The 26,137-nt window shown below is 51.0% G+C and overlaps 1 protein-coding gene across 1 annotated transcript; it reads right to left on the bottom strand.

Moving 5' to 3' along the window:
* Nucleotides 1-553: 553 nt before the first annotated feature.
* Nucleotides 554-26,137, bottom strand: RHCG (Rh family C glycoprotein). Its single transcript, XM_022564017.2, has 10 exons — nt 25,129-26,137; nt 15,119-15,305; nt 11,752-11,902; nt 7,722-7,869; nt 6,770-6,936; nt 5,181-5,318; nt 4,848-4,984; nt 4,395-4,519; nt 4,124-4,197; nt 554-622 (listed from the first exon to the last, which is right to left on the bottom strand). The coding sequence occupies exons 1-10, from the start codon at nt 25,313-25,315 to the stop codon at nt 554-556; spliced, it is 1,383 nt and encodes a 460-aa protein (XP_022419725.1). The 5' UTR covers nt 25,316-26,137.

Genomic DNA, 26,137 nt, shown 5'->3' with positions numbered 1-26,137 from the left:
AGATCCTGAACCTCTCTGAGCCTTAATTTCCTCATCTATTAAAAAGAGGGAAGTAACTGCACCTGTCTGTAGAGATCTCTGAAGGGTCAGATGCAAAAGACATGAGAAAGGGCTTGGTGCATTCCACAGAGGGAGCAAGGAAATGTTAGTTGATGGAAAAAAAGGAAGGAGAGAGAGATAAGGAAGGAAGGAAGGGTCTCGCCTGAGTTGATCTACTGAACAGAGCCAGACCTTCTCATCTCCACTTTTATAAATGAGGAAAGTGAGGCTCAGTCTCTGGGGTGAAGAGTTCCTCAAAGCCACTCTTCCAGTCCAGGGTGCTTTCCACAAATTACCATGTCTGTCCAGTAGGCGCAGAGTCTGACTCTGAGTGCCTCTCCCACCAACCCCAGCATGCCGCTGTGGGTGGGTGGGTAGGGGGGTGTGGGAGCTCACATCCTCATTTCTTGATGCTTTCTTTTTGCCCCTTTGCTGGTGGCATCTGATTCCCAGAGTTGGGCCCCCACTGACAAGCCAAGCCCATGCTCACCTGCTTCTCACTTGCCCTGGGAGTTTAAGGTTCTGAGGGCTTGAGGGTGGGGTCCTCAGAACGGAAGACAATACTCTTCTGGTCCTTGGGCATCTGCAGAGAGAGGAGGCAGCTCCGAGGGCCCTGCCCCAGGCCGGGCAGGTGTACCTGGTGGAACTAGAACAGCCTGGGCAAGTCAGGAGCAGCAAATGGTGTGTGGCGGGCGCCACCTTGTGATCACCGTGCAGTTTGCATGCCGCAAAGCAGGGCAGTCTTTCGCACAGGTATCTGGCTCCTAGTCCACTTAGCCACTGTCCAGGGTGCTAGGGCACTGCAAGGCCAAGGCACAGTCCTTGACCCACTAGAGCAATGGGAAGGCATTCAAGTGAAGTGCACAGTGACAGTAAGAGTTGTAAATGCACGCAAGAGACTGATAACCCAGCCTGGGGGGATTCCAATTGTGCTGAACACACTTTTTGAAAGAGGAGTAGTAGTGTGCCAGGTGAGAGGCAGCAGGGCAAGCTCCCTGAAGCGCAGGCAGGTCCAAAAGTGAGGTAGGGGGAGATGCAGGGGAAGCCAGAAGTGGATTGGTAGGTGCAGAAGGGGTGGGGCAGATCAGCCCAACCTTGGCCTCAAGGCTCAGATTTGATCCTAAAGACTCCCTCATCTGTTGTCCTGGGGAATATCTGTCTCACTTCTTCCTCTGGGAAGCCACCTTATCTCCCAGGTAGACTACCCAGAGGCCAGGGGCCATGGGAATGGCTTGATGGTGGCTTACTTCCATCGACATGGAATTATATTACTTCAAACTGAGCACTGCTGAAGAGCATACAGCACGGAGAAGGTGTGAACTTAGAATAAATTATAAAGATCAAAACAGAACCAAGAGGGAATTCCCTGGTGGTCCAGTGGTTAGGACTTGGAGCTTCCACTGCTGCGGCCGCCCCAGTTCAATCCCTGGTTGGGAAACTAGGATCCCACAAGCTGTGCAATGGCAAAAAAAAAAAAAAAAAAAAAGAAAAGAAAAAAATAAAACGAGAGAACTTCTACATGTGGGAATTGATAATGTTTTTTAGTTTATTTCATCAACATTAAATCTGTGTGGTTTCTAATTGTGGTGTCTGAAATAGTTTAAGTTCTGACTTCAAATATAGAATGAAAATAATTACACTGCTAAAAAAATAAAGTTTATTCAGAATGTAATAACACAAAACACTTCTTATGATAGAGAGATAAAGAAAAAGAGCAGGATACCAAATCGAGTATAATATCATCTCAGCTATGTATGAAAAATCAATGCCGATTTTAAAAAAAGGGCTGGAAGGAAATATATCGAGACTATTAATAGTGCTTGAATGAGGGTGATGGGATTTCTTTCTATTTTTCTCTATTTCCAGATTTTCTTTAATGAGCTTCTATTCATGTTATAATTTAAAAAATAATTTAAAGAGAGTGAATTGAAAAGGCTTATTAGTTATGTACATAAAATTGGATTACCCTGAAAACTTCTGGTATGATTTTAAAAATACAGAGCCAACTAATCATAGGAGATGCAAATCAAAACCACAATGAGCTATCACCTCACACCTGTCAGAATGGCTATCATCAGAAAGTCTACAAATAACAAATGTTGGTGAGGATGTGAGAAAAGGGAACCCTTGGACACTGTTGGTGGGAATGAAAATTGGTGCAGCCACTATGGAGAACGGTATGGAAGTTCCTCAAAAAACTAAAAATAAAACTGCTATATGATCCAGCAATTCCACTGCTGGATATATATCTGAAGAAAATGGAAACACTAATTTGAAAAGATATATGCACCCCAGTGTGCATAGCAGCATTATTTACAATAGCCAAGATATGGAAGCAACCTAAGTGTTCAACAACAGATAAGCAGATAAAGAAGAAGACGTGGTATATAGAGAGAATGGAATATTACTCAGCCATAAAAAAGAATGAAATTCTGCCATTTGTAACAACATAGATGGACCTGGAGGGTGTTATGCTTAGTGAAATAAATCAGAGAAAGACAAATACTGTACGTTATCACTTATATGTGGAATCTAAAACATAAAATGAACGAATGAATATAACAGAACAGAAACAGAGTCACAGATACAGAGAACAAACTAGTGGTTACCAGTGGGGAGAGGGAAGGGAGGAGGGGCCAGATGGGGTAGGGGATTAAGAGGTACAAACCACCATGTATAAAATAAGCTACAAGGATATAGTATACAGCACAGGGAAATATAGCTATTATTTTATAATAACTTTAAATAGAGTATAATCTATTAGAATATTGAATCACTATGCTGTACATCTGAAACTAATATAATACTGTAATTCAACCATACTTCAGTAATAAAATAATACAAAGCCAAATGAAGGACCATGATGGGCAGACCCTTGTCTCAGGGGCCACAGACACAGGCTAGGTCCTTGCCCTTGTCAGGAGGGGGAAGTGCAGGAGGCAAGAAGTGCCCTCTGTGTCATCCTCCATCACCTAATGCAGGTAAATACCTCTAATAATGATTCGTGGGGAGGAAGGCCATCCTGAAGTCACAGAAAGCCCAGACTGTGGCATGTTTTTTGTTTTTTGTTTTTTGCTGTACGCGGGCCTCTCACTGTTGTGGCCTCTCCCGTTGCGGAGCACAGGCTCTGGACGCGCAGGCTCAGCGGCCATGGCTCACGGGCCTAGCCGCTTCACAGCACGTGGGATCTTCCCGGACCTGGGCACGAACCCGTGTCCCCTGCATCGGCAGGCGGACTCTCAACCACTGCACCACCAGGGAAGCCCTGTGGCATGTTTTTAAAGAAACTGAGTTCTGTGACATTCTACTAATTTTAGCTTCTAGAACAATGTTTCTCAAGTTGGATTTTTGTACTAACACTTCTCTGGATGCTGGGAGAAGTGTTAGTATAAGACCACCTGGGAGCTTGTTCCCATGCCGAGTCCCAGGCCCTACTGAAATGGAATTTCTGGGCTAGCCTCTGGGAAACTGAGTTTTTCCAGGTGGTTCTTATGGATACAGAAGCTAAGCACTGCTCTGTGATTCTGAACCCAGGCTGTATATTAGATTCACCTGGGAGGTTTTAAGTACTGAAAAATTCTAATGCCCAGGCCCTTCACAAGACCAATTAACTCCAAGTCTCTGGAGGCTGAGACCTGCGCTTGGAAAGCTTTTAAAGCTCTCCAGGTGATTACAATGTGCATGTAAGGACCCAAACCCACTGGTCTTGGGCAGTGGTTCACAGATGAGTTTTTCATCAGAGTCAGGTGGAGGGCTTGTAAACAGTGCTGGGCCCCACCTCTTGAGTTGTGAAATCAGGAGCTTTGGGTGGGACTTGAGAATTTATATTTCTCACGAGTTCCCAGGTGGTGCTTCTGCTCTGGGGAGCACAGGGGACTAGGCTTTGGGAATTACTCTAGAATGCTCTAGAATGAAGCCTTCAACCCCCAGGAGACACAGCCTCCTGGATAAAGGAGCAGGATGACACAGGCTCTGTCCCCCAACCCTCAGCTTCCCACTTCCCAGGCCCCAGCCCAGCTGATGTTGTCCAGGGAGAGGGGAATGCAGCCACCCTTGTGTGGGGGGACAAGTCAGTAAAACTCACCTCCCAGTAGATTGCATCTTCAAAGCAGTTCTCATCAGCGGCTTGTCCCCAGAATGGCAATTTCAAAATGACCCCTAAAGGAAGATGGAGGTCAGGGATAACTTCTTCTCTACCTACCCAGCCCTTTCCCTTGACGGAAAAATCCCCTCAGTCTCACCGCTATAAGTGCAGAGACAAAGGGTTTCTGGGAGCCTCAGCTGACCTCTGGCACACACTCTTAGGTCCCCCAACCACAGGCCCCACCTTCTCTGGCCCAGCCAGTCCCACTCACCTACGATGATGCCGCCCACCAGGGCCATGGCCAGCGACACAAAGAGACCAGCAGCCTGGAACTTGCCCTGTGTGCTTGCGTTCCAGCTCAGTGTGGAACTTCCAAAGCCAAAGGCAAATGCAAGCCTGGGGTGGAAACAGGGGGCAGGTCAGGGCCCTATGGAGAGGCCAAGTCACCGCCTGCTGCCACCCCACACATGAGTGGATACCAAGGCTCAATAACCCCTGGGCCTCAGCCTTCCTGTCTACAAAATGGGGGCACTGGAAAGATCAGATGATCTCTAAGATCCTTATGGAAGGACAGAGGTTGAGGAGAGAAGGCCCATGAAATAGTGGTCCAGACTGGGCAAGAAAGGGGATAGAGACACAGTCTTGGACCCGAAAGGAACAGTAGGAAGGAGGAATGGAGAAGGAAGGAGGGAGCTCAACCTCCCTCTACCTCCTCCATTCTTACCCTTCCTGCCCATACAGCTCAGTGTTGGCGGAGGCTGCCGTCACAGCACCCACAATGCCACCTATGATGCCGGGCATGCCATGCAGGTTGTGAATGCCGCACGTGTCCTGGATCCGCAGCCGGGACTCCAGGAATGGCTGGAAAAGGGAGATAGGTGCCGCTCAGGCAGGGGGCTGTGGCACGATGTGGGGAGGCCAGGATTCTGGAGGCTCCAAATACAGAGACCCCGGATTCCCCAGTCCCACACCCCCTCCCTAGGGACCGCCCCCCACTGTCAGGAACACAGAGACCCCAGCGTTCTCCAGCCCCCAGACCCTGGCCTGGGGCCCTCACCGTCAGGTACACAAAACCCAGGGTGGAGATGATGCCGCAGATGAAGCCGATGACGAGGGAGCCGTAAGGCATGAGCATCATCTCGGCGGCAGTGCCCACGGCCACCCCTCCCGCGAGCGTGGCGTTCTGGATGTGCACCTGAGCAGGGCAGGCAGAGCGGGCAGGAACTCAGTCCTCTCCCAGAGTAGCGTCCTGGAGGAGCTGACCCATAGCCCAAGTTGACCTCCTATGCGTGGGTGCCACCTGGGAGCCAGGGATGTCTCAGAGTGCATCTCAGCAAGCCAGGAGACTGCGGAGGGCTCCAGCCTGGGCCCAGGCTTCGGACAGCCACCCCTGTGTTCTCTGCACATGTGCCACCCACACCAGCGCTCTGGGCTTTTTCCGTGTGCACAAATCAGTGTTCTTGTGTCCATGCCAATGAGTTCCATCAGCACATCTGCGTGTTCCCTTTGTATCTGGCTGCCACACATCCCTGTGTGCCCAGGTTTGCATGTCTGATGTTCTCTACGTGCCCGTGTGCCAACGTCAGGCACCTCTGGGGCCTTCATTCACACGCACCCATGTCAGACTCTGTGAGCCTACACCAGCACCAGCTGACTCTCTGAGCGCCTACCTGCGCCATGGACTGCGTCACTGGCTTGTGGGGATGTTGTTTCCTCTCCACAACAAGCCCAGGAGGTAAGTACGGTTATCTTTTGACGTTTGCAGATGAGGAAATTGAGGCACAGGGAAGTTAATGGACTTGCTGAAGACCACACAGCTAGCAAGGGGCAGAAAGGTGTCTTGATCCAGGTCTTCGTGGAGCCACAGCCCCTGACCTTGACACTATTCCATGTCCCTCCCTGCATGTGCCTACGCCAGCGTGTCTGATTCTTTTCCCCCTGCTTCCTGAGTCCCCACCTCTCTGTGCAGTGATCGGCCAGTGCATCCAGGGGCTCGAGGCTGTGTCCCGGAATAATGGGTACTCCTGGCAGTGTCTCGACACACATGTGCCCATGTCTAGAAGCTAGTGTCAGAATAGCAAATAGAGAGGTGGTTGTCTTTTTACAGAAAAATCTACCAACACCCATGGGGGTTGGCCCCTCCCGCTAATGACAGAAACACGTCCCAGTGACGTGATATGAAGGACACTGGGCAACACCACGTTCCCACAAACCTCCCAAATGCATCAAAGGGATTCACCACTTTGGTGTGTGGGATAGGGCAGGTGAAAGCAGTGCTAGGAAGGCTGAGGGCCAGTGTCTGGAGGATCGGAAGTTGGCAGAGGGGAGGTGCTCAGTCCAGAAGAGCTGTCAGCACCCAGGCTGTGGGGAGGAGAACGAGAGGAGCCAGTTCATCCAGAGCAGCCGGAATAATAGAACCTCCAAGAATGTGGTTCTGGACTCTGCCTAAAGCCAGCTATGTCATCTGGACAAATCATTTCTCCCAGAGCCTCCGTTTCTTCATCTGCAAGATGGGTGCGATAACCCTTATGCTGCCTGCTTCACAGCGCTGTCGACGGGGCATGGTGATCAGTGCCCACTGGGCACAGGCAGTCACGGCCGCAGCTCCCCCCAAGGCTCCCCACTGCTCCCCCGCCCCACGCTCACCATATCCAGCTTGCCCTTCTTATGCAGGACGCTGGACAGTGCCACCGCAGTGAGCACACAGGCTGCCAAGGAGCAGTAGGTGTTGATGACAGCTCGGTGCTGGGCGTCTCCGTGATTGGACACAGCTGAGTTGAAGCTGGGCCAGTACATCCACAGGAAGAGGGTGCCTGGCCAGACCAGACAGGGCCGGTGGGCCCAGGAGAAGAGGTGTTAGATGGGCCCAACGGAGCTCAGGCAGGCATCCTGTCCTTTAGCTACAGAGATGTCAAATGACTGATACGCCCCAACTATTTCCCACCCCTGCAGATTTATTCATGCTGGGATCTTCTTAGAAGGCCCTCCCTGTCTTACTTACTATCTAACTCCCACTGAGCCTTCCACTCTGCTCCAGGAAGTCTACCTTGACCCCATAACTGGGCAAAATGCCTCCCACCGGCTTCCACAGCACCTTGACGGAGAATCTTTTTCTCCACTGTAGGGAGATTATCTGGTGGCATGGCCATCTCTCTACTACACTGTGAGGCGCTCCTTGGAGGCAGGGCTGGGTTTTAAGAGACCAGAGAGGGTGGCTGATACGTATTCTCTGGAATGAATGGACACTGGAAATAGGAATGTACACCTTGCCTAGCCTAGGGATGGAGTGAACAGTTCCTGGTTACCATTGTGTCTGCCCTGGGACATCCTAGGGAACACACAGGATGACTGACCAACTTCTTCCAGCCCCATGGGGGAAAGGGACAAGTATCTGGGATCCTGGAAGTATCTATAGGCGACCTCTCTCTGCACTTCCTCCAAAGGGAGCTGGCAGCCACCTCACAGAGCGCATGGGGATCAGCTGTGAACATGGCAGCCTGAACTGCTCGTGGTGACCTTCACCCGTCACAGTGGTCCTCACCCAACATGGCAGCCCTCAGTCATCACGGTGGCCCTCAATCATTATGGAAGCTCTCACCGATCATGGCAAAGAGGTCCGAGTGGTACACAGAACTTGGCCTGTCCTTGCTCTGATATAGGTTGGGTCGGTAGAGGATCCAGGTCACTGTGAGCCCAAAGTAGGCGCCGAATGTGTGGATGGTCATGGAGCCCCCTGCATCCTTCACCTGGGGTACAAGGGGCCTGTAAGACTCTGACACCTCCTCTCTCTCCCTCCTCAGAGCACTCTCCCACCTCCCCCTACCCACAGACAGAAGTTCAGCTGTCTTTTGACTCCACAGGCTACAGGAGGGAGCCTAGGGCCCCTTATAGATCAATCAACTGGGAAGGGGAGAAAGTGGGGATCCCCTGTACAGCTATACTTCAATAAAAAAATAAAGAGGGGGATCCATGAACCCAGGCTGTAAGCCTGCCAGCAAAATGCCAGGGCATCCTCACCTAACAGATGAGGTTTATGGCCAGATGGGGAACCCAGGCCTGGAAAGGACTTGCTCAGTCACACAGCTGGAAGAGGTAAAGCCAAGCTAGGACCCAGGGCAGCGCCCTATCTAGTCTGTCACCCACTAGTTTTCAGCTTATCTTAATTCCTGGGACCTCGCCGCTGCCCTCTGGGGTCTCCCCTCTCCACATTTCCTCCTACACACCACTCCTGGCCCAACACCACCCCATCCGGACTGCCATTACCCATCTCCCCTGCATCCTATCATGCTCCTTGCCCTCCAACCTCCCAGCCAACCTCCCACCATCCGCCCCATCCCCTCTCCTCTCCCCTGTCCCCCAGAGTCAGAGCAGGGAGATTTGGTGCCCTCCCCATCTGTCCAAGTTCCTCCTTTACAAAGTGGGGCAGGTCCTAGTGACTTAGCAGAGCTGTCTTGAGGATGAAACTAGACAACTTGTGTAAAGCACTTGGCAAGCATGTGGCACTCCACAGGGGTGGATGATTGACTGATTTAGTCTTCCTCCCTGCCCCCAACCTCCCCTCTCTTCATCTTCCTCGTCCTCCCCACTCAGGAAATCCCCATCAGAATCAGAGACTCGCTTCTTCGCTTTAGATGGGAAACCCAACCTTGTGTCCAAGGTCACAGAGCTAGCTGTTGAATGGTTGACGGAGCTGAGTTTCCTGACTCCCAGCCTAGTGGGTGCCTCTACTAGCTATGTGACCTTGGGGGAGCCCATTACCCTCTCTGAGTCTCAGTCTTCTCATCTGTAACATGGGGGTAATAATTGTATCCATCTCGGAGATGAGAATTAAATGAGATAACCCATGTGAAGCATTCAGAGCAGGGCCCAGGCAAGGGCAAGTGCTCCTTAACTGTCAGCAGTCATTATTGTGTTTAAACTTGGCTCAAAGAGAGGCCAGAAGACTGTCATGCACTGAAAGAATTTCTGCAGCAGATCAGGGAGGGGTTTTGAGGGCCAAAGGAGCCTTCTCTGCCTCTAAATTCACACCCAAGATACTACTTCTCAGCCAATTTCAGATCTCATCTGTTGACCCCACTGTGTACCCCGTCACCTAGCCTCACTTCTTTCTCTCTACCCACCCCAATCAGTCTCCAAGGTCTATTTGTTCACCTTCCTTATAACTCTTGTATCATCCACTTTCTTCTCCTTGTACTAACCCAGTCCCATTATCTCTCACCAGGGTGACTAAAACAGCCTCTTAACCGGACCCATTGCCTCCAACTGTTCTCTTCACCACAGCCAAAGTGACATTTCCATTACATGTGTCTGACCGTGTCACTCTCCTGCCTGAAACCTTCCATAGCTCCCGACTGCCCTCATGATAAGACTCTTTGGGACTTCCCTGGTGGTTCAGTGGTTAAGGCTCTGCGCTTCCAATGCAGGGGACTCAGGTTCGATCCCTGGTCGGGGAACTAAGATCCCACATGCCGCACGGTGCAGGCAAAAACAAACAAACAAAAAAATAAAGTTGAGACTCTTTAACACAGCCTCTGAAAGTCTGAAGATCCATGTTCCTCTCCCTACCCTGTTTCCTCTGCCTCAAATGCCCTTGCTCATTCCTTTGCCTGGTTATCTCCTACTTGACTTCTAGTTTTGATATCTCTTCCTCCAGGAAGCCTCCCTGACCTGCCAGATGCTGGTTCAGGCCTTCCTCCCCTCCCTTCAGGCCACCTAGCCCTGGAGCTCAATCCTTGTCTCACTGCATGGCCACTGTTTATTTGCTTCCTGGCCCCCTCACTAGACTGTGAGCTCCTTGGGATCGAAACAAGAGTCCTGCTCACCTCTGTATCCCAGTGCCTGGAGCATTGCCTGACATGCAGTTAGACTCCAAAATTCATTCCCTTGACAAATATTTCTTGAGAACTTATTAGGCATTGGGCCAGGTGCCAGGAATAGAGACGGTCCAGGTAAGATAAGGTTTCCCATGCTTATCAGATAAGGATACGTGCTATGAAGAAGATAAATTAAGGCAATGAGAGAGAGAGTGACTGGGAAGAGGTAAGGTAGAAGGCAACACTGGGTAGGAGAATCTGGGAGGGCCTCTCTGAATAGGTGAGATTCCAGTTTAGACCACAAAAAAAGGACTTGGGGGAGATGAGCATTCCAGGTAAAGGGAACAGCAAGTACAAAGGCCCTGAGGTGGGACCAAGCTTGATGTGTTTGAAGAGCAGACAGCGAGGTATGGCCAGAGCACAGAAAGATGGGGAGAGAGTAGATGATAAGCTTGTAGAAAAGGCTGGGACCAGAACATGTAGGGCCTTATAACAAGTTTGGATTTTATTTGAAGTGAAATTTTAAAAACCAGGGTTTTAATCCGGGGAATGGTCTTATATGCATTATTAACAGGTCACCATGGCTGCTGGTGGAGATTAGCCTGAGGTGGTGGGTGGGGCAAGGATGAAGCCAGCGAGGGACTTACTTCCCTGGCCATCCAGTAGTTAAACTCTGCGCCTCCACTGCAGGGGGCGTGGGTTCAATCCCTGGTAGGGGAACTAAGGTCCCACATGCCTGGCGCGGCCAAAAAAAAAAGGATGAAGACAGAGAGATGAGTCAGGAGGAAGGGATATGGTGGCTTGGACTAGTCTGGTGGCTGAAAAAAAATGACAAAATGAATGATTGAATGTAGGGTGGCCTGAAAACAAAAACCCTGTCAGTGGGACTTCCCTGGTGGTCCAGTGGTTAAGACTCTGTGCTTCCACTGCAGGGGGCATGGGTTCGATGCCTGGTTGGGGAACTAAAATCCTGTGTGCACAGCATGGCCGAAAAAAAAAGAAAAGAAAAAGAATAGAAATCATGTGCTCACAATAGTGGAACAAAAAAGATTAGGGTCCTGGATCCCAGATGATACTGAGGAACCACTATACAAGCCCTGATCTCCCTGCTTCTGAGAAATAAACTTTTGTATTAAAAAACAAAAAAACCCCAAAAATCCTGGGGGTTTTCAGGCAGAGTCCAAATATAGAGGAGCTGGGGGCTAAGAAATGGATGGGGTCCCTGAATAATCCCTACACCTGCAAATATACCAAAGAGGTGTCTGAGCAAGAGTCAGCAGCCTAAGGTGCCCCTTACCTGGGCCAGTGAATTGGCCAACTCCAGGGGGCATCATTCCTGCCATAGAGGTCCACGTGAATGGCACCTCTGGAGTTGTGCAACCTGTGAAGCTATACATATCCACCTTGGCCACTCCCCTGGGAACTTTTCTTACTGATCTGCCCCTTCAATCTACTGTGCCTTTTTCTTGGCAGAGCAATCTGGGAATATGTGTGTGGAAGAGGATGTGCAGGAACATCCCATTCTTTCCATCTGATATACAGGAAAGAGAAAGAAGAGAGAAAATCAGCATGTGAGGAACCACTTCTCTGCCTAGCTGGTGGACTGATGTACCAGGTGGACTATCATTCCTGCCCAATAAATGTCATTACTCCCGCTTTACAGATGAGGAAACTGAGATTCAGAAGGTTAAGTGACTTGCCAAGCTTGAATTGAATTCAGCTGGCATGTCTCCCCAGCTCTCTCTTTCTCTGTCCCCCTCCTGCCCCCATCCAAGTGTCCCTTCCACCCCCATCCCTGTTCTGACCCCTGCTCACCTCTAGCAGGCTGAGGAGAATGAACTCATTCACTGAGAAGAGGGTCACTTGGAAGAGAGTCATGATGAGGAGCTGGACAGGGCTGACTTTGCCCAGAACTGCCCCAAAGGCGACACAGACAGAGCCCACGCAGAAGTCCGCATTGATGAGGCTGTGGGGAGACAGGTCAGGGGAGGGGCTGAGGCCACAGCAAGAAGTGGCACTCCAAGCCCTGGGGAGTCTAGGAGTCTAGGTTGAACCTAGACTTTGGTCACTTGTGGGTTTGGGCTGGCGGTCTAAACTCTCTGAGCCTCAGTTTCATCATCTGTGGTAATGGGCACATAGCATCTTAGAGCTACTCTAAGAATTGAAAGAGGGCTTCCCTGGTGGCGCAGTGGTTGAGAGTCCACCTGCCAATGCAGGGGACACGGGTTCATGCCCCGGTCCGGGAAGATCCCACATGCCGTGGAGTGGCTAGGCCCGTGAGCCATGGCTGCCGAGCCTGCGCGTCCGGAGCCTGTGCTCCGCAACGGGAGAGGCCACAACAGTGAGAGGCCCACGTACAGCAAAAAAAAAAAAAAAGAATTGAAAGCAATAGCATGTGAAGTATCCAGCACAGCAGTGGTACATACTAGATGTCACACCCTGCCTTTGCGGGCCCCATCTCAGGCCCCCACCCCTCCTTGCAGGCAGCTTGCGTTTAAGGCATCCAAGTGGTCTGGCTGCTGTTGTTGAATGTGGCCCATATTTGGGGCCTTGCCCTGCCCTCCATCTTCTACCTGCCCTTCCAGAACCTCTTCTCACCTGCCTCCTCTTCAGGAAGCCTTCCCCAGTTCCTCTAACCAGATGTGGTCTCTGCCTCCGAATCCTTATCTCTCACTGTGCACACACCTCTCCTGCTGGCTACCAGGGCCTTGCTTGCGTTTGAGTTATCGTGACCTCCTCGTCACCCTACTTGGGAGAGAGGATATGTGTCCAGGGAGAGAGAGGGGCCTTCCTGCAGGCAGTAGGGAGCCAGAGGCTGGGTGGAGGGAGGGGGCAGAAAGGCCAACAGAGAGAATGGAGGCAGAGGGGCACATAGGCGCTCCTTAAGTGTGGACCCTGAAAGCCCAGCCAGCCAGCAGAGGCGGACATCATGTGGTCAGAGGAGACCCTGTTTCCATTCGTGTGTCCACTTTGCCTAACCCAGGCCTCCATGGGCCCTGCCAGCAGCAACGCTGTCCTGGATTCCAAGGCAGACTCTCAGCGTGGCTCTCCCAGTCATGAGCGTTGTTAATTGGAGTTCGTGTAAGGACAGCAGGGGCTACTACTTCCTTAAGGCAGTCACATCCAGGGGAGTGCCCCTCCCCCATGTTCAGGGGTGTGTGTGTGTGTGTGTGTGTGTGTGTGTGTGTGAATCAGGAGGTGAGAAGTAAGAAGCCAGCTGATTGTAGGGTCAGTGCGTGGAGTGGGGGCAGGGCACTGTTCCCTCGGGGTCCCTCCCCAGACAAAGGATGTTCACTGGAATGTATGCTTCACTATGAGCCTTGTTCACTGCTGAGTCCCCAGGGCCTGGCTGCATGAACAATGACAGCTGCTAAGTGCCAGGCACCTAAATGCCTGCTCAGTACTGCTCAGGCCCTCCTGTACCACACCCGAACCAATGATGGGAAATGGAGGCTTAGAGAGGCCGAGTTATTTGCCCCAATTCCCATAACTGCAGCCAGAAGACCATCTGACAGAGGTGACCACTAGGAAGGAGTGATAGGGAGAGTACCAAAGCCCACACCTGGGCCATCAGCTCCCAGGAGATGGAGATCTGGATTTCACCTCTCAGGCAGGGCCTGCAGAGGGGAACTACCCTGGAGTGACAGGTACGATCTGGAGGACTCGGCAGCAGGGACAGGACAGAAGCCAGGAGAAGGGTCCACAGGTCAGGTCTGGGGGCGACATGCTCATCTCAGCCCTGGGCACCAGAGATCAGCTCTGGCTCAGTTGGTGAAAATCATTTCCCTGAAAACCAATTTGCCAAAACTCAAGTTGTCAAGTGACTAACTTGTTAAATAACTGGTTCAAAAAACTTAACTCACAAAAGTTTACAATAATTCCCTTTGAACATTTTAAAAAACTGTATACTTTTGTTTTGCATTTAGCCATAGCTATTTTGCTATGGTGGCCAATCAAATATATTACAGATATTTTTATGCTTTGGGTCTATGGCTTTGGGAATGAGAATTTCTTGTGTATCTTAAACAGTAGAGTGATATGCATGTCACGGATTTTATATACAAAAAGACTGACTTCTTGGTTCCGAAACATTTCCTATCTAGTCGACTGTTTTTCCTGTTTCTCTTAATTCATGGAGTCACTAATTGGCTTAAGTGAATTAATATTTTGCAAATATTTGGCATATGTTTAAAATTTCAGGCACCTGGCTTATGATACCTGGTTGGTGCCCTATATGTGACAGCAGGGATTTGCACTTTAAACGTGGTTTATAACAATTTGCCTCTAAACCCTTTCTGTAGACTTGGTTTTCTGATTTTCTCCCATGCAACACAAATTGCTATAGGTTTCACAAGTTGCCATGGCCTAGAGAGTTTGATAAATGAGACATTCAGTGAAGTGACTGCTTGGCAACTTGGTTTTTGGCAAGTTGGCAAATTTATTGTATAACCTGGTGGTGGTGTTGGGGGGAGGGATACACTGAGGCTCCTAGGAGGTCTCCTCAGACAGAGGGAGGGGCTGAGTTACCTGATGTGAGGGGGTGGTGGTATTCACCAGACCAAGAGATTATCACAGAGAAAAGTGATGTGGATAGTGGTGAGAAGAGATGGGGATAAGGTGCCCCCTGGAGGCTGAGGCAGGGAGGGGCTTCAGTCCTAGGTCTCCACACCTGCCTCAGCTCTTTCCTATGCCTGTTCCGTGGGTGGGGATACCGGCAAGTCAGGGAGAAGCACTCCATTCCGTCCACAATGAACCTTAGGAGGCTGGTTCAGGCAGCCCCACACTCCTTCCCCTCCTCTGCCACCCGCAACACCGCCCCCTCCGTGGGTTCCATTGGCTGAGGTCTCTCAGGGCAATTTTGATGTTTGATGTGTCAAAGGGGAGGGTCTGGCTCTGGCCCCTGGAGAGAAGAAGCCTGGCCTTGTGTCCCTGCAGCCCGCGTCTTAGGAGGAGGGAAAGCCTCCAACAGCACTTGGACACCATTAGAACTCCCACCTTGGGGACTCGTTGATCAGGAAGTGAGTGAGCGAGTGTGTGTGGTGTATGTCGCAGGGCCCCGGGTACCCTGGTTGGACGATGAGGACCCAGCTCACAGCCCCAAGCCCCGGGCTCCGCCCCTGGACCCTCCCCTCACCCGGGGCCCCGCCCACTGTGCTCGCCCCGCCGCCGGCGCCGCGCTTACTTCTCCACGCCCAAGAGAATGTAGCGTCCGTCAAAGGAGTGGAACCATCCCTGCATGAGCAGCGCCCACTGGATGCCGAAGGCCGCCAGCAGGAAGTTGAAGCCCACGGCGCTGTAGCCGTAGCGCTGCAGGAAGGTCATGAGGAAGCCGAAGCCCACGAAGATCATCACGTGCACGTCCTGGAAGCCTGGGGGGAAAGCGCAGCCGAGGGTCTTGGCGGCCTGGCGAAGACCCGCCATAGCCCTAGGTCTGGGCCAGCTCCGCCCGACACAGAGCCTGTGTCTTCCCTGCCGCTGGCCGGGGCGGGCCGCCCCCGAAGCCGGTCCCGCCATGCCCGCATCTGGATCCTGAGGCTAGGCGCAGTAATGAATGGCTCTACTGCAAGTAGAGGAGCCACTACTACCCCCATCAAGTCATGATACAAACTACTATGTATAAAACAGATAAACAAGGTCCTACTGTATAGCAAAGGGAACTATTCAATAGTTCTATTCAGTATATTGAATAGAAACTATTGAAACTATATTGAAACTATTCAATATATTCAATAGCCTGTAATAAACCGTAAAGGAAAGAATATGAAAAAGAATGGACTTCCCTGGTGGTGCAGTGGTTAAGAATCCGCCTGCCAATGCAGGGGACATGGGTTCAGTCCCTGATCCAGGAAGATCCCACATGCTTGTGGCAACTAAGCCTGTGAGCCACAAGTACTGAGCCTGCACGCCACAACTATTGAGCCCACGTGGTGCAACTATTGAAGCCTGCGTGCCTGAAGCCCGTGCTCTGCACCACCACAATGAGAAGCCCAAGCACTGCAATGAAGAGTAGCCCCTGCCCTACACAACTAGAGAAAGCCTGAGCACAGCAACGAAGACCCAATGCAGCCATAAATAAATAAATAAATTTCTTTTAAAAAAAATTTATTAAAAAAAAAGAAAAAATATATTTATATATATGTATAACTGAATCACTTTGCTGTACACCAGAAACTAACCTAACATTGTAAATCAACTATACTTCAATTAAAAAAAAAAAGACCTTCTGGAGTGAACTGGTCTAGGGGAACAGAGGTGGGCCCCCCAACTTTAGACCACTTAGACCACTGGGTTTTAAGGCCAAGAAATGCCTGAGCCCCCCCTCGGGAGATGACAGCTCCCCCTCACCACTCTCACCAAGGGTGGGCGTGGGCAGCTAGGCATTTGAAACTGGGGCCAGGCTGTGGATTACACCCAGGGTCTAGGGCCTTGCCCCCTCAGCTCCATTCTTTTACTATGGAGAAGTTAGTCTTATCTAGCCTAGGAGTCCCTTGACTGGCCATGCACATCGGTTGATCACCCCCAGAAACATTGCCACATCCCACCCCCACTCCCAGCAAGCACACCTTCCAGCATCACTGAGACCTGAATTAGATGTCTCTGGAAAGTCACTTAACATACTTGATTCTCAGCACCTTCTGCAATGCTTACTCACAGATGTTGCAGAGATTAAATGCAGACGTGTATGTAAAGCACCTAGCACAGTGTCTATCCCATAATAGATGCTCCAAATGGGCATGTCATTATTTATTGCTACTTGATTATCATTTATTGTTACTTAGGTATAGTCTAATTCTCAGTTCTGACCCAACCCTTCTACCAATTCACAGTGTGGCCTCGACAAGCTACTTCCAGGACTTCCTTGGCGGTCCAGTGGTTAAGACTTTGCACTTCCACTGCAGGGGGCATGGGTTCGATCCCTGGTCAGGGAACTAAGATCCCGCATGGTGCAGCAAAAAAGAAAGGAAGGAAGGAAGGAATAAAGGAAGGGAGGGAGAAAGAAAGGAAGGGAGAAAGAAAGAAAAGACAAGCCACTTCCCCTCTCAGAGCCTCAGTTTTCTCAATGATAAAACTAAAGGGATGGATTAGAATGATCTCAAGTGTCCTCCTAGGGCTAACATTGCATGGTTCTAGATTCCCAGAAAATAACAGAAGGCAAAGAGCTTTGAGAAGCAAAGACAGCTACAAAAGTATAAGGCACTAAAAGGAACTACCACAGGTGTCACAGGACACAGGGGCCAGATGGAAGGGCTCTCATTGGCCAATTCTGGGACAATTTGAGCACCAAAATAATTAGGTTACCATAACAAATTAAAACCATAAAAATATAGGAACTCAGAATAGGTAAATAAATAAATGAGATAGCAGGGAGGGCTCTTGCTTACAGCAGAATGCTGCCAGCCTGACAGTTAAATGTGGAATGAGCGCTGAAGTTGGAAAATCATAATTTTCACAGCAAAGATTCCATCAGTGGATGCTGAAATCCAGGGACAAATTTTTATGAAGAGCAGGACATTTCCCTTGTCTTAAAAGGGTCTCCCTATAGACTGCTTATGAGTTGCAAGGGAGGGGAAAAAGCACCCAGTAATTATACGGCAGAGAAATTGGGCAACATCTTGACTGGGTGATCAAAATGAACATCACCAGTGAGGGACAGATGGACAATGTGCTCCTTCAGGAAGATACTCTGAAAAGGACATATCACCTCTGTGGTGCTCTGGCTGAGAATGCATAATCCCACTCTAACCATGAGGAAACATCAGACAAAAAATGGGCAACATGCTATTAGAAAGGGGTGAGGCTGTATTCTTGAAAAAAATCGATATCGTAAAAGATAAAGAAAGGCTGCCCATTTTGAGCATCTATTATGGGACAGACCATGTGCTAGGTGCTTTACATGCACAGGAATGGTCCAGATTAAAGAAGCTAAAGAGGGAGAGGGAAGGGTAAGCTGGGACGAAGTGAGAGAGTAGCATTGCCATATATACACTACCAAATGCAAAATAGATAGCTAGTGGGAAGCAGCTGCATAGCACAGGGAGACCAGCTTGGTGTTTTGAGACCACCTAGAGGGGTGGGATAGGGAGGGTGGGAGGGAGGCACAAGAGGGAGGGGATACAGGGATATATGTATACGCATAGCTGATTCACTTTGTTATTCAGCAAAAACACAACATTGTAAAGCAATTATACTCCAATAAAGATGTTAAAAAAAAAAAAGAGGCTAAAGAGACAGGTCAAATAAATTCAACACCTAACACTAGACTGGATCCTGGACTTGGCCGGGGTGGGAGGTGGGTGCAGGTGCAAGGGAGTGCTACAAAGGTTGTTACTGTGCCAACTGACAAAATTATATAGGGACAGTATATTAAAGTACTGTGCAATGTAAATTTATGAAATTGATCACTGTGGTTATAGAAGAGAATACCTCTATTCTTAGGAAACATTGTGGAGTAATTAAGGCTACAAGACCATGATGTGTACAATTGACTCTCAAGTAGTTCAGGGAAAAAGTAAGTGTGTGTATGTGCTTGTGTTTATGTGGGAAAAGAGAGAGAGAGAGAGAGAGAGAGAGAAGAGCAGATAGCTTAATCGGAGTTAAAGAGTATACAGTGTTCTTTGTACTATTTTTGTCTTAGCAACTTTTTGTAAATTTGGAATGATTTCCAAATTAAAACATTTTTTGAATAAAAGTGAACTGCAGAGCCCACCAGACCTGGCCTACCCACCTGCCTCCTCATTCTTCCTTTCCTCAGTCCTCCCCTCCCTCCTGTGCCCCGGTGTCACTGGCCTCCCTTGTGCTTGGTCCCACTCCGGGTCTTTGCCCATGGTGGTCCCTCCACCTGGGATGCTGTTCCCACAGAATGGCCAAGCAACTTCTCTTCCTGCAGATCTTGGCAAAATGTCACCTCATCACAGAGGCCTTCCTGACCCCTGAGTTTAAACTTGGTTCTTTCCCTCACAGCACCCTCTTCGTTCTATTCTAGTTCTTATTACAATTTGTAGTTAGGTTTGTTTGTCTAGCCCACCAGACTATAAAGCTCCAAGAAGGGAAGGCCAAGCCTGTTTCGTTCACTCTGGTATTCTCCATTGTCTATGAGAGTGCCCAGGTAGATGCCCCATAAAAATCCAGGAATGAATGAATGAGTGAATCAATGGTTACTGTCATGATCTCAGCAGCACCCAGATATGCCAGCCTAGGGCCCAGGTGGGATTTCACCATCAGGGGACGCTGCAGGCCTTCTACCGTCCAAAGTCTCCTACCCACTGGGCGGATAGGCCCTGGTGCCCACAGCAGCCTGGCAATGCTTATGCTTGCCAGCCCCCATCTGCCCTCATCTGTCTCCCCTGCAGGCTTCCCCGAGGCCCAGGCCACAGCCATAGACCCCTTGGCTAGCAGGCACCTGGACGAGGCTGAGAGAGGAGGCCCTGGCACATTGCTGGGTAAGGGCTGAGGGCATAGCAGGCGATGCAAGAGAGCTGTGGGTGTCGCCCCACTATGGTGCGCTGAGCTTTGCGCTTCTTGCGCAGACCTACACAAACAGACAGCAGCTCAGCTTAGGTTCACAACGTGTGCAGCTGATTTCATGTATTATCATGTTTCATGGTTTATCACGTTTCTAACTGTTGTGGAGGAAGCTGAGCTAATGTATGTGAAGCACCATACACGGTGTTATGGTTATTCTTGGGAAGAACTGATGGGTGACAGACTGGAAAGAGAGGGAGAAGACACATTCAGACCACAATTAGAAAAGCAGGGAGGGGACGTGGCAGGAGGGCAGAGCTGTGGGGAAACACAGGGAAGGAGGAGGAGGTTGCCGGGGTGGGAGGGAGGTGCTGGGACTAGCGCTGGTTGTGGGAGTCTGAGATGACCCCAGGGGTGGCGGTGAGTGTTGGGCAGGGTAATGTGGGAGGAATGGATCCTGGCCTTGCGGCTTGGAGCTGGGGTTTGAGATCAGGCAGACCTGCAGACAGAGCTGGCAGCTGGAATGTGGGAATGGTGAGTGGGAGCCAGAAGCTGAGGATCTCCTAGCTTGCCTTGAAGCTAACAGACCAGACAGGGAAGCTGCTGGCAAGGAGGTGGGGGGAACCCCTGGAAAAAGGTAGCATCACAGAAAGTGGGGGCCATTCAAGGAGCGGGGTGTCAGCTGTTTGGTGGCAGAGGAAGCATGCGGGCAGGGGCAGGGCTGAAGAGCACTGGAGGCGGCCTTCCTGGGGGGTGATGTGCAGTTTCAGGGCTGCCTTTGTTCTCCCTGTGGAGCAGAAGAGAGGCCTCAGCTTCCCAGGGCTTCTCCCTAACTGTCCCCACCTGGCCAGTTCTCTGTCCTTCTCTGTGACTCCCTGGCTGCCCTGACCTCTGTCTCTGACCCTCTCTGCAGGTGTCTCTTTCTCCTCCCCCCACCTCAGGCACACAGATGCCAGCTTCTCTCTCCTTGGGCACCTTCCCTATCCATTCTCTTGCTCATCTCTCTTTATCTCCCAAAGTCCTCATTAGAAGTACCACTTTATTAACTTATATTTCATAAAGTTTGATGCTACTGAAAATGCTTTTAATAATAATGGTCTGGGGACTTCCCAGGAGGTCCAGTGGTTAAGACTTTGCCTTCCAATGCAGGGGGTGTGGGTTCGATCCCTGGTTGGGGAGCTAAGATCCCACATGCTGTGTGGCCAAAAAATCAAAACATAAAACAGAAGCAATATTGTAACAAATTCAATAAAGACTTTAAAAATTGTCCACATCAAAAAAAAAAAATCTTAAAAAAAAAAAAATAGTGTGAAGGTCCAGAGTGCATGAACTTCAGCAGGGACATACCTCTCTGATCTGCAGTTTCTTCTTCTGTAAAGTGGGGGATAGTAACAGAGCTCAGAGGTGTGTGGTGCACATTTAATTGGTCATCCAACCAAAGCCCTGGGCATAGGCCTGGCCCTTTAGCAGTTGTGCAATCATATTAGCTACTGTAATACTTCTCTTTTTCTCTTTCAAGACTGACTAGGTGCTTTGCATTGGGTTGGAGACTTGCTGGAGGACAGTGTAAGTTGTTAAGACACCTCCCCTCTTCCCCCTCCTTCCCCAGCCTGGAGTGACTCAAGCAGCCCAGCCCAGAACCTGCTCTCCACTGGGAGGTCCCTGATAGGGCGAGTCTGGCACCTGGCGTCCAGCTCTGAGAGCTGCCACAAGGGGGCACCAGTACACAGCTGTTCTGCACCCGCTTCCTTGCTCACTCTTCCCTATGGGTCCCTAATGAAGCTGGCCTGAAGCTGGCCAAGTCTCAAAAATCTCTGAAGCCTGAGGACAAAGCTTCCCATGCTGACGGGCTATGGCAGCTCTCCCTCCTCTGCTGCCTCAGCATAGCAGGAGTGGTGCCCTGCAGCAGCCTGGGTACCAGCCCTTCCCATGCTCTATAGGCCAGCCCAGCCTAACCTGTTGCCTTTGAAACATACTGGCCAGCCCCTCAATTCCCCAAGGCTCTGTGCCCACCTCCCCCATGCCTCAGAGCCGACCAAAGAACCACCCCATCACTGCAAAACCTCCTGGGGAGGTGGCCGGGGAGTAGCAATGCGGCAGAGACTGGGGGAAGCTGGTTGGCTGTGCAGTGGGAGGGCTTGGCCTCACCCCTGCCTGTGCCACTGACCAGCTGGGCAAGTCTCTAACCTCCATCACCGGCACCATAAAATAGAAACAAATACACTCCCTGCCTGACAGAGCATGCAAAAAGCACTTGTAAGTGGGGAGAGCACAAAGGAATTTAAATGCTATAATAGTTCAAACTAATATTGGAAGAGACATTCCTCGGCCACATCTCTAAAGGGATGCTGAGCCTGCACTTAAACACCTTCAGCAACAGAGCACTCACTCCCTTCTGAGTAAGCTCGATACCAGCATTTACTGTCCTCTGGTTTCATGCCATGAGACGTGCCCTCCCAGCCACCCGTCATCTTCAATCTTCCAGGAGAGCCTGTGCATTAAAGAACATTCCCACTTCACAGATGAGCATATTGAGGCTCAGCATGGTTAAGGAGGTGGCTTACTCCATTTAGTGATGGACCCAGATCTGTTTAATTCCAAAGTCAACCACCGGGTTACACTGCCTTCTGCTTGTGGGAACATTGGTCTTTTATTAAATGGAGTTGAATCTGAGGTTCAGGTTCCCAGGAGCACAGGTCAAGCCTTGTTGCCTCGGTTTCATGAAACAGTCCTTAAGGTTTGAAACTGTGGCATCCTCTACCTTGGGTGACCTCCCTTCTCCCTTAGTTTTCCCAGGAGGCTTCAAGAGCCAAGGCTCTGATGGCTCCTCCTCAGGCCAACTTCCCCCAGACACTGCCTGGAGACCCTCAGGCCCCAGAGCACCAGCCCAGGAGGAAGTTCGTGTTCAGCAGCCGGTGCCTGCAGCACGGCCTTTGAGGCCACTGCCAGGGCAGGTCCCCAGCTGGTTCTGTGCCTGCCGCCAAGGGGCCCAGCTTGGGAAGTTGTCCTCAGGCACTCCCGGGCCTCAGCCTGAGCCAGCTGGAGCAGTACTCCTCTGGAAACCGAGATGCCCAGATGCTCCACTAATCCCTTGGGTGGGAATGAGGCCCACACAGGTGTTGACAGCCTGGAACCAAGAATCCTGAAAGTACCACAAGGGCTGCCCTCACTCCCCGCCCCTGGGAATTGCCTTGAGGTCCAGGAATCCAGGCACAGGGCCCCACCTGGGCTCCAACTCCTAACCATGGCCACTGGGAGCAAGAGGGGCAGGAAGAGAGGGGAAAGGTGAGACTAGGGGGAGGAGGGCAGTGTAGCAGGGTGGGCTCAGGTCCCCGGAGCTCCTACTCTGGCTCACTAGTTTCCTAGCTGAGTGACTTTTGCAAGATACTTCCCCTCTCTGGCCTTAGTCTCCTCACCTGTAAAATGAGAGTCATAACATTGCCTTCCTCATGCAGAGGCGGTGATGACTTATGGAGAGATTGCATGTTCGGTTTGAGTTGCTGCCACTACTTCCTGCCCTTGCCAAGGAATCCTGAGGCCGAGATTCTCTCCCTACACTCCTCTCCTCTCTGTCACTTCCTGCTCAGATGACAAAGAGCGCCCCGGCCGTGGCAGGAGAAACTCAAGGCCCTCATTGATGGCTGGGACTACCTCATCCCGCTTAGTGACCTCCCTCCCAGTCTTTTCACAAACTTGAGCCGCTCAGCCCACATCCCCGCATGCTCTTTCCATGGACCCCTTAACTGCCCTGCTTTCCCCTCCTCACCATCCCACTGCTCTCCAGGAAGCTGTCACAGATCTCTTCTGCACAGAGCACTTGACCCCCTTGCTGAGGCCTGCAGTGTTGGGGTGTACCTCTCTGACCAGAGTGGCCATAAGCCCTGGTTTGCTGAGACAGTCATGGTTTATGCCTGTGTCCTGGCAAATTACTACTAGCACAAATTTCCTACCTCTTCACTCTCCAAAGTGTCATTTGGTTGATAAATTATACGGCCACCCTATAGATAAGTGATCACTGAGTGAATAAAAGTAGAGCATGCAAGGAAGTGGGTGGGTGTGGAGAGAGTGGGGATAGGAGCTGGGGAGATGTGAGGATTGTACCCCCTACTGGAGTGGTTCTGTAGCTCCTATTAGAGGGTCTTGAGACCTTCCACTGCACAGACACATGGGGGACCTATAAACGCCCATGGGAGGCCTTGGCCCTGATGCTTTACCAAGGGGCTGGCTCCTGTGGCCAACAGAGAAGCAAGAGCTGGAGGGAAGGAGTGAAACAGGCAAAGGAGGGTCTCAAGCTTGCCTGCCTCACCATTTGCTGGGTCAGTCCCCTGCCAAGAAGCATAAAAGTGAGCAATGTGAAAGGTGGATTTGGAGTCTAAACTCCAAGGCTACAGCTGTCAAGATCTCTTAAAACATGGCCCTGAGTGGAGCCCAGTAGAGGCTGTGGTGTCACCAACGCTGGGCACCCTCTTCTCTCACCTCCCTTCTTTTAGGCACCATATTTCTGTTAATGAAGCCTGTGATTTTGCTGGCTTTTTGGGAGGCACTTAATGTGGCTGGCTCCCACGGGGCCTACAGTCTCCTCCACCTCTACTTCTTTTCATGCAGGCTGCCATCCTGAATGTGTGTACTTATTTAACTGGATCTGAGTACGATGGGTAGAATCCCATTACTGAGGGTGTACAAGCCATGGAGGGAAGACCAGTTTGTATAGATGACTGTTCCAAAACCAACAGTCCATGACTATGTGAGCACCAACAGTTAGAAAGATTGTCTTTGGCTTCTGGTAGATGGTGTGGAAAACTAGAAAGCACAAGGGCATGAAAAGAGTCCTGGGCTGGGAGTCTGGAGGTTGGGCCGACCCGAGTGACCTTGGGCCAGTTCTTCTAACTCCTGAATCCTAGGGCCTCTGTGTTTAGTGCTCTTCTAGCAATTGCTCCATTATGAAGTGAGGATTCCATGCCCAGCACCAGGCCAGAACTTTATGTGTAAGGTCTCAACCCACTCCTGGGAGGTAGGATCTATTATTATCGTCACTGGACAGATGAAAAAATTGAGTTTCTGCATTGTTGACATTTGCCTAAGGCCACCCACCTGGTTAATGGCAGAGCCATGATAGAGGTGAGGTCTGGTGATTCCAGGGCCATGCTCTTAACCACAGCACCACAGATGCGAGAGAATTCAGGGGTGCTCTTTCTCCCTCTCCAAGCCAAAAGGTGGTAGGTGCCGTGGTCCCCCACACCTCTCCCAGCAGCTGGGCTGGTAGGCCAATGAGCCACCCCTGCAGCCCTCGACATTGGAACTACCCCCTTAACATGGAGAGCATGGGCACAGCTGGACAAGGGAACCAGAGTCACCCACTGGTTGGTGACCAAGATGAGACTCAGGTCTTTGGAAGATATCAAGAAGGGCTCTCTGACAGGGAGGCTGGAGGTCTCTGGCGGCACCTGGAAGGAGTGAGCTCTCCTCAGTGAGTTTTCAGGGGGTGAAAGGAATTTGTGTACATCGGGCCACTTCCCAAGCTTGATCTCCAGACACTGGGAAGTCCCCCTGGTCGGGAGCCTAAGAGGGGCGGGGCAGGGGGCCTGTGGGCAGCATTTCCTCCTCCGCTCCCGCCTGCCTGCCCCATGTTCCTGAGCAGCAGGCTGCGGAGGTGAGGCCAGGCGGGGCCCTCAGCCCGGTGGGGACAGCTCGGATATGCCGCAGCTGGGCCTGCAAGGTGGTGGGACTTACTCGGGTACCGATAGTAGAATTCGTTGTCCAAGTCGCTGGAAATGTTCCTGGACATCCTCTCCTCGATCCAGTGGGCGTCGGCATCCAGGTCATAGCGCACGAACACGCCGAAGAGGACCACCAGGGCCACCTGCAGGAGCAGGCAGATGACCGGCAGCCGCCAGCGGAGATTGGTGTTCCAGGCCATGCTGCAGGGGGCGCCTGGCCGGGACGGGCAGCAGGCAGTTCGGACGCTCGGAGGCGAGAGAGGCTTTTAAGACTTGGGCAGGGGCGGGGCGGCCGAGTCCGGTTGCGGAACAGCTGATCCGGGGGCCGCCCGCGCGCTCGCCCAACCGGGGAGGGGACCCGCGGCCCGCGGCTCGCCCTCCGCCCAAGGGCCCACGCGCTGGGGTGGCGTTGACGGTGGCGGGAGTAGGGACCGAGAGGGCAGAGGGCAGGGATTAAGGCGTCCAGCCTCTGTGGATCCCATAGATACCGGGCAGCACTGCCTTTCCTCTTCTGTTCCGGTGAACAGAGAAAGAAAAAGCCGATCATTTGCCTCCCACCGAGATAAAAACGAAGGCATTCCCGGGCATAAGTCATCATCATCATCGTCGTCTTCATCTTCATCTTCATCTTCTTCATCGTCGTGCCTTTCTTTTCCTGATTACAAAATTCACACAGGGTACATGAAAAACCAGGAAAGTTCAAGAAACTGTCACAGACCAGGGAAGCCTGAAGAGACATGACAAATCAACGTGATGTGATACCCAGGATTGTATCCTGGAACAGAAAGAGGATATTAATGGGAAAACTGGAGAAACCCAAATAAAGTCTCAAGTTTAGTTACTAGTGTTGTACCCTCGTTGGTTTCTTAGTTGCGACAAGCGTACCCTGGTTATGCAAGTTAGGAGGGACTGGGTGAGGGGTACAGGGGAACTCTCTGTACTATCTTTGCACATTTCAGGTAAATTAACATTATTCCCAAAGAAAAGGGTATTAAGAAAAAAATATATATAAAAGATTGTAG

The sequence above is a fragment of the Delphinapterus leucas genome, chromosome 2, assembly GCF_059928025.1.
Source record: "Delphinapterus leucas isolate spDelLeu-1000000601 "Yukka" chromosome 2, BTC_Dleu_Yukka2, whole genome shotgun sequence".
Taxonomy (NCBI): domain Eukaryota; kingdom Metazoa; phylum Chordata; class Mammalia; order Artiodactyla; family Monodontidae; genus Delphinapterus; species Delphinapterus leucas.
Note: the sequence above shows the minus strand (reverse complement) of the source record. Positions and strands in the feature narration are given on the sequence as shown.

What these genes read in the sequence shown, in the direction of transcription:
- RHCG (XM_022564017.2), bottom strand. Translation starts at nt 25,315, where the DNA reads ATGGCCTGGAACACCAATCTCCGCTGGCGGCTGCCGGTCATCTGCCTG. An exon ending in GGTGGGCGGCATCATCGTAG is followed by an intron (nt 4,198 to 4,394) that starts GTGAGTGGGACT and finishes ATCTTCCTTTAG; the next exon opens with GGGTCATTTTGAAATTGCCA. An exon ending in AAGATGCAATCTACTGGGAG is followed by an intron (nt 623 to 4,123) that starts GTGAGTTTTACT and finishes CTCTCTCTGCAG; the next exon opens with ATGCCCAAGGACCAGAAGAG.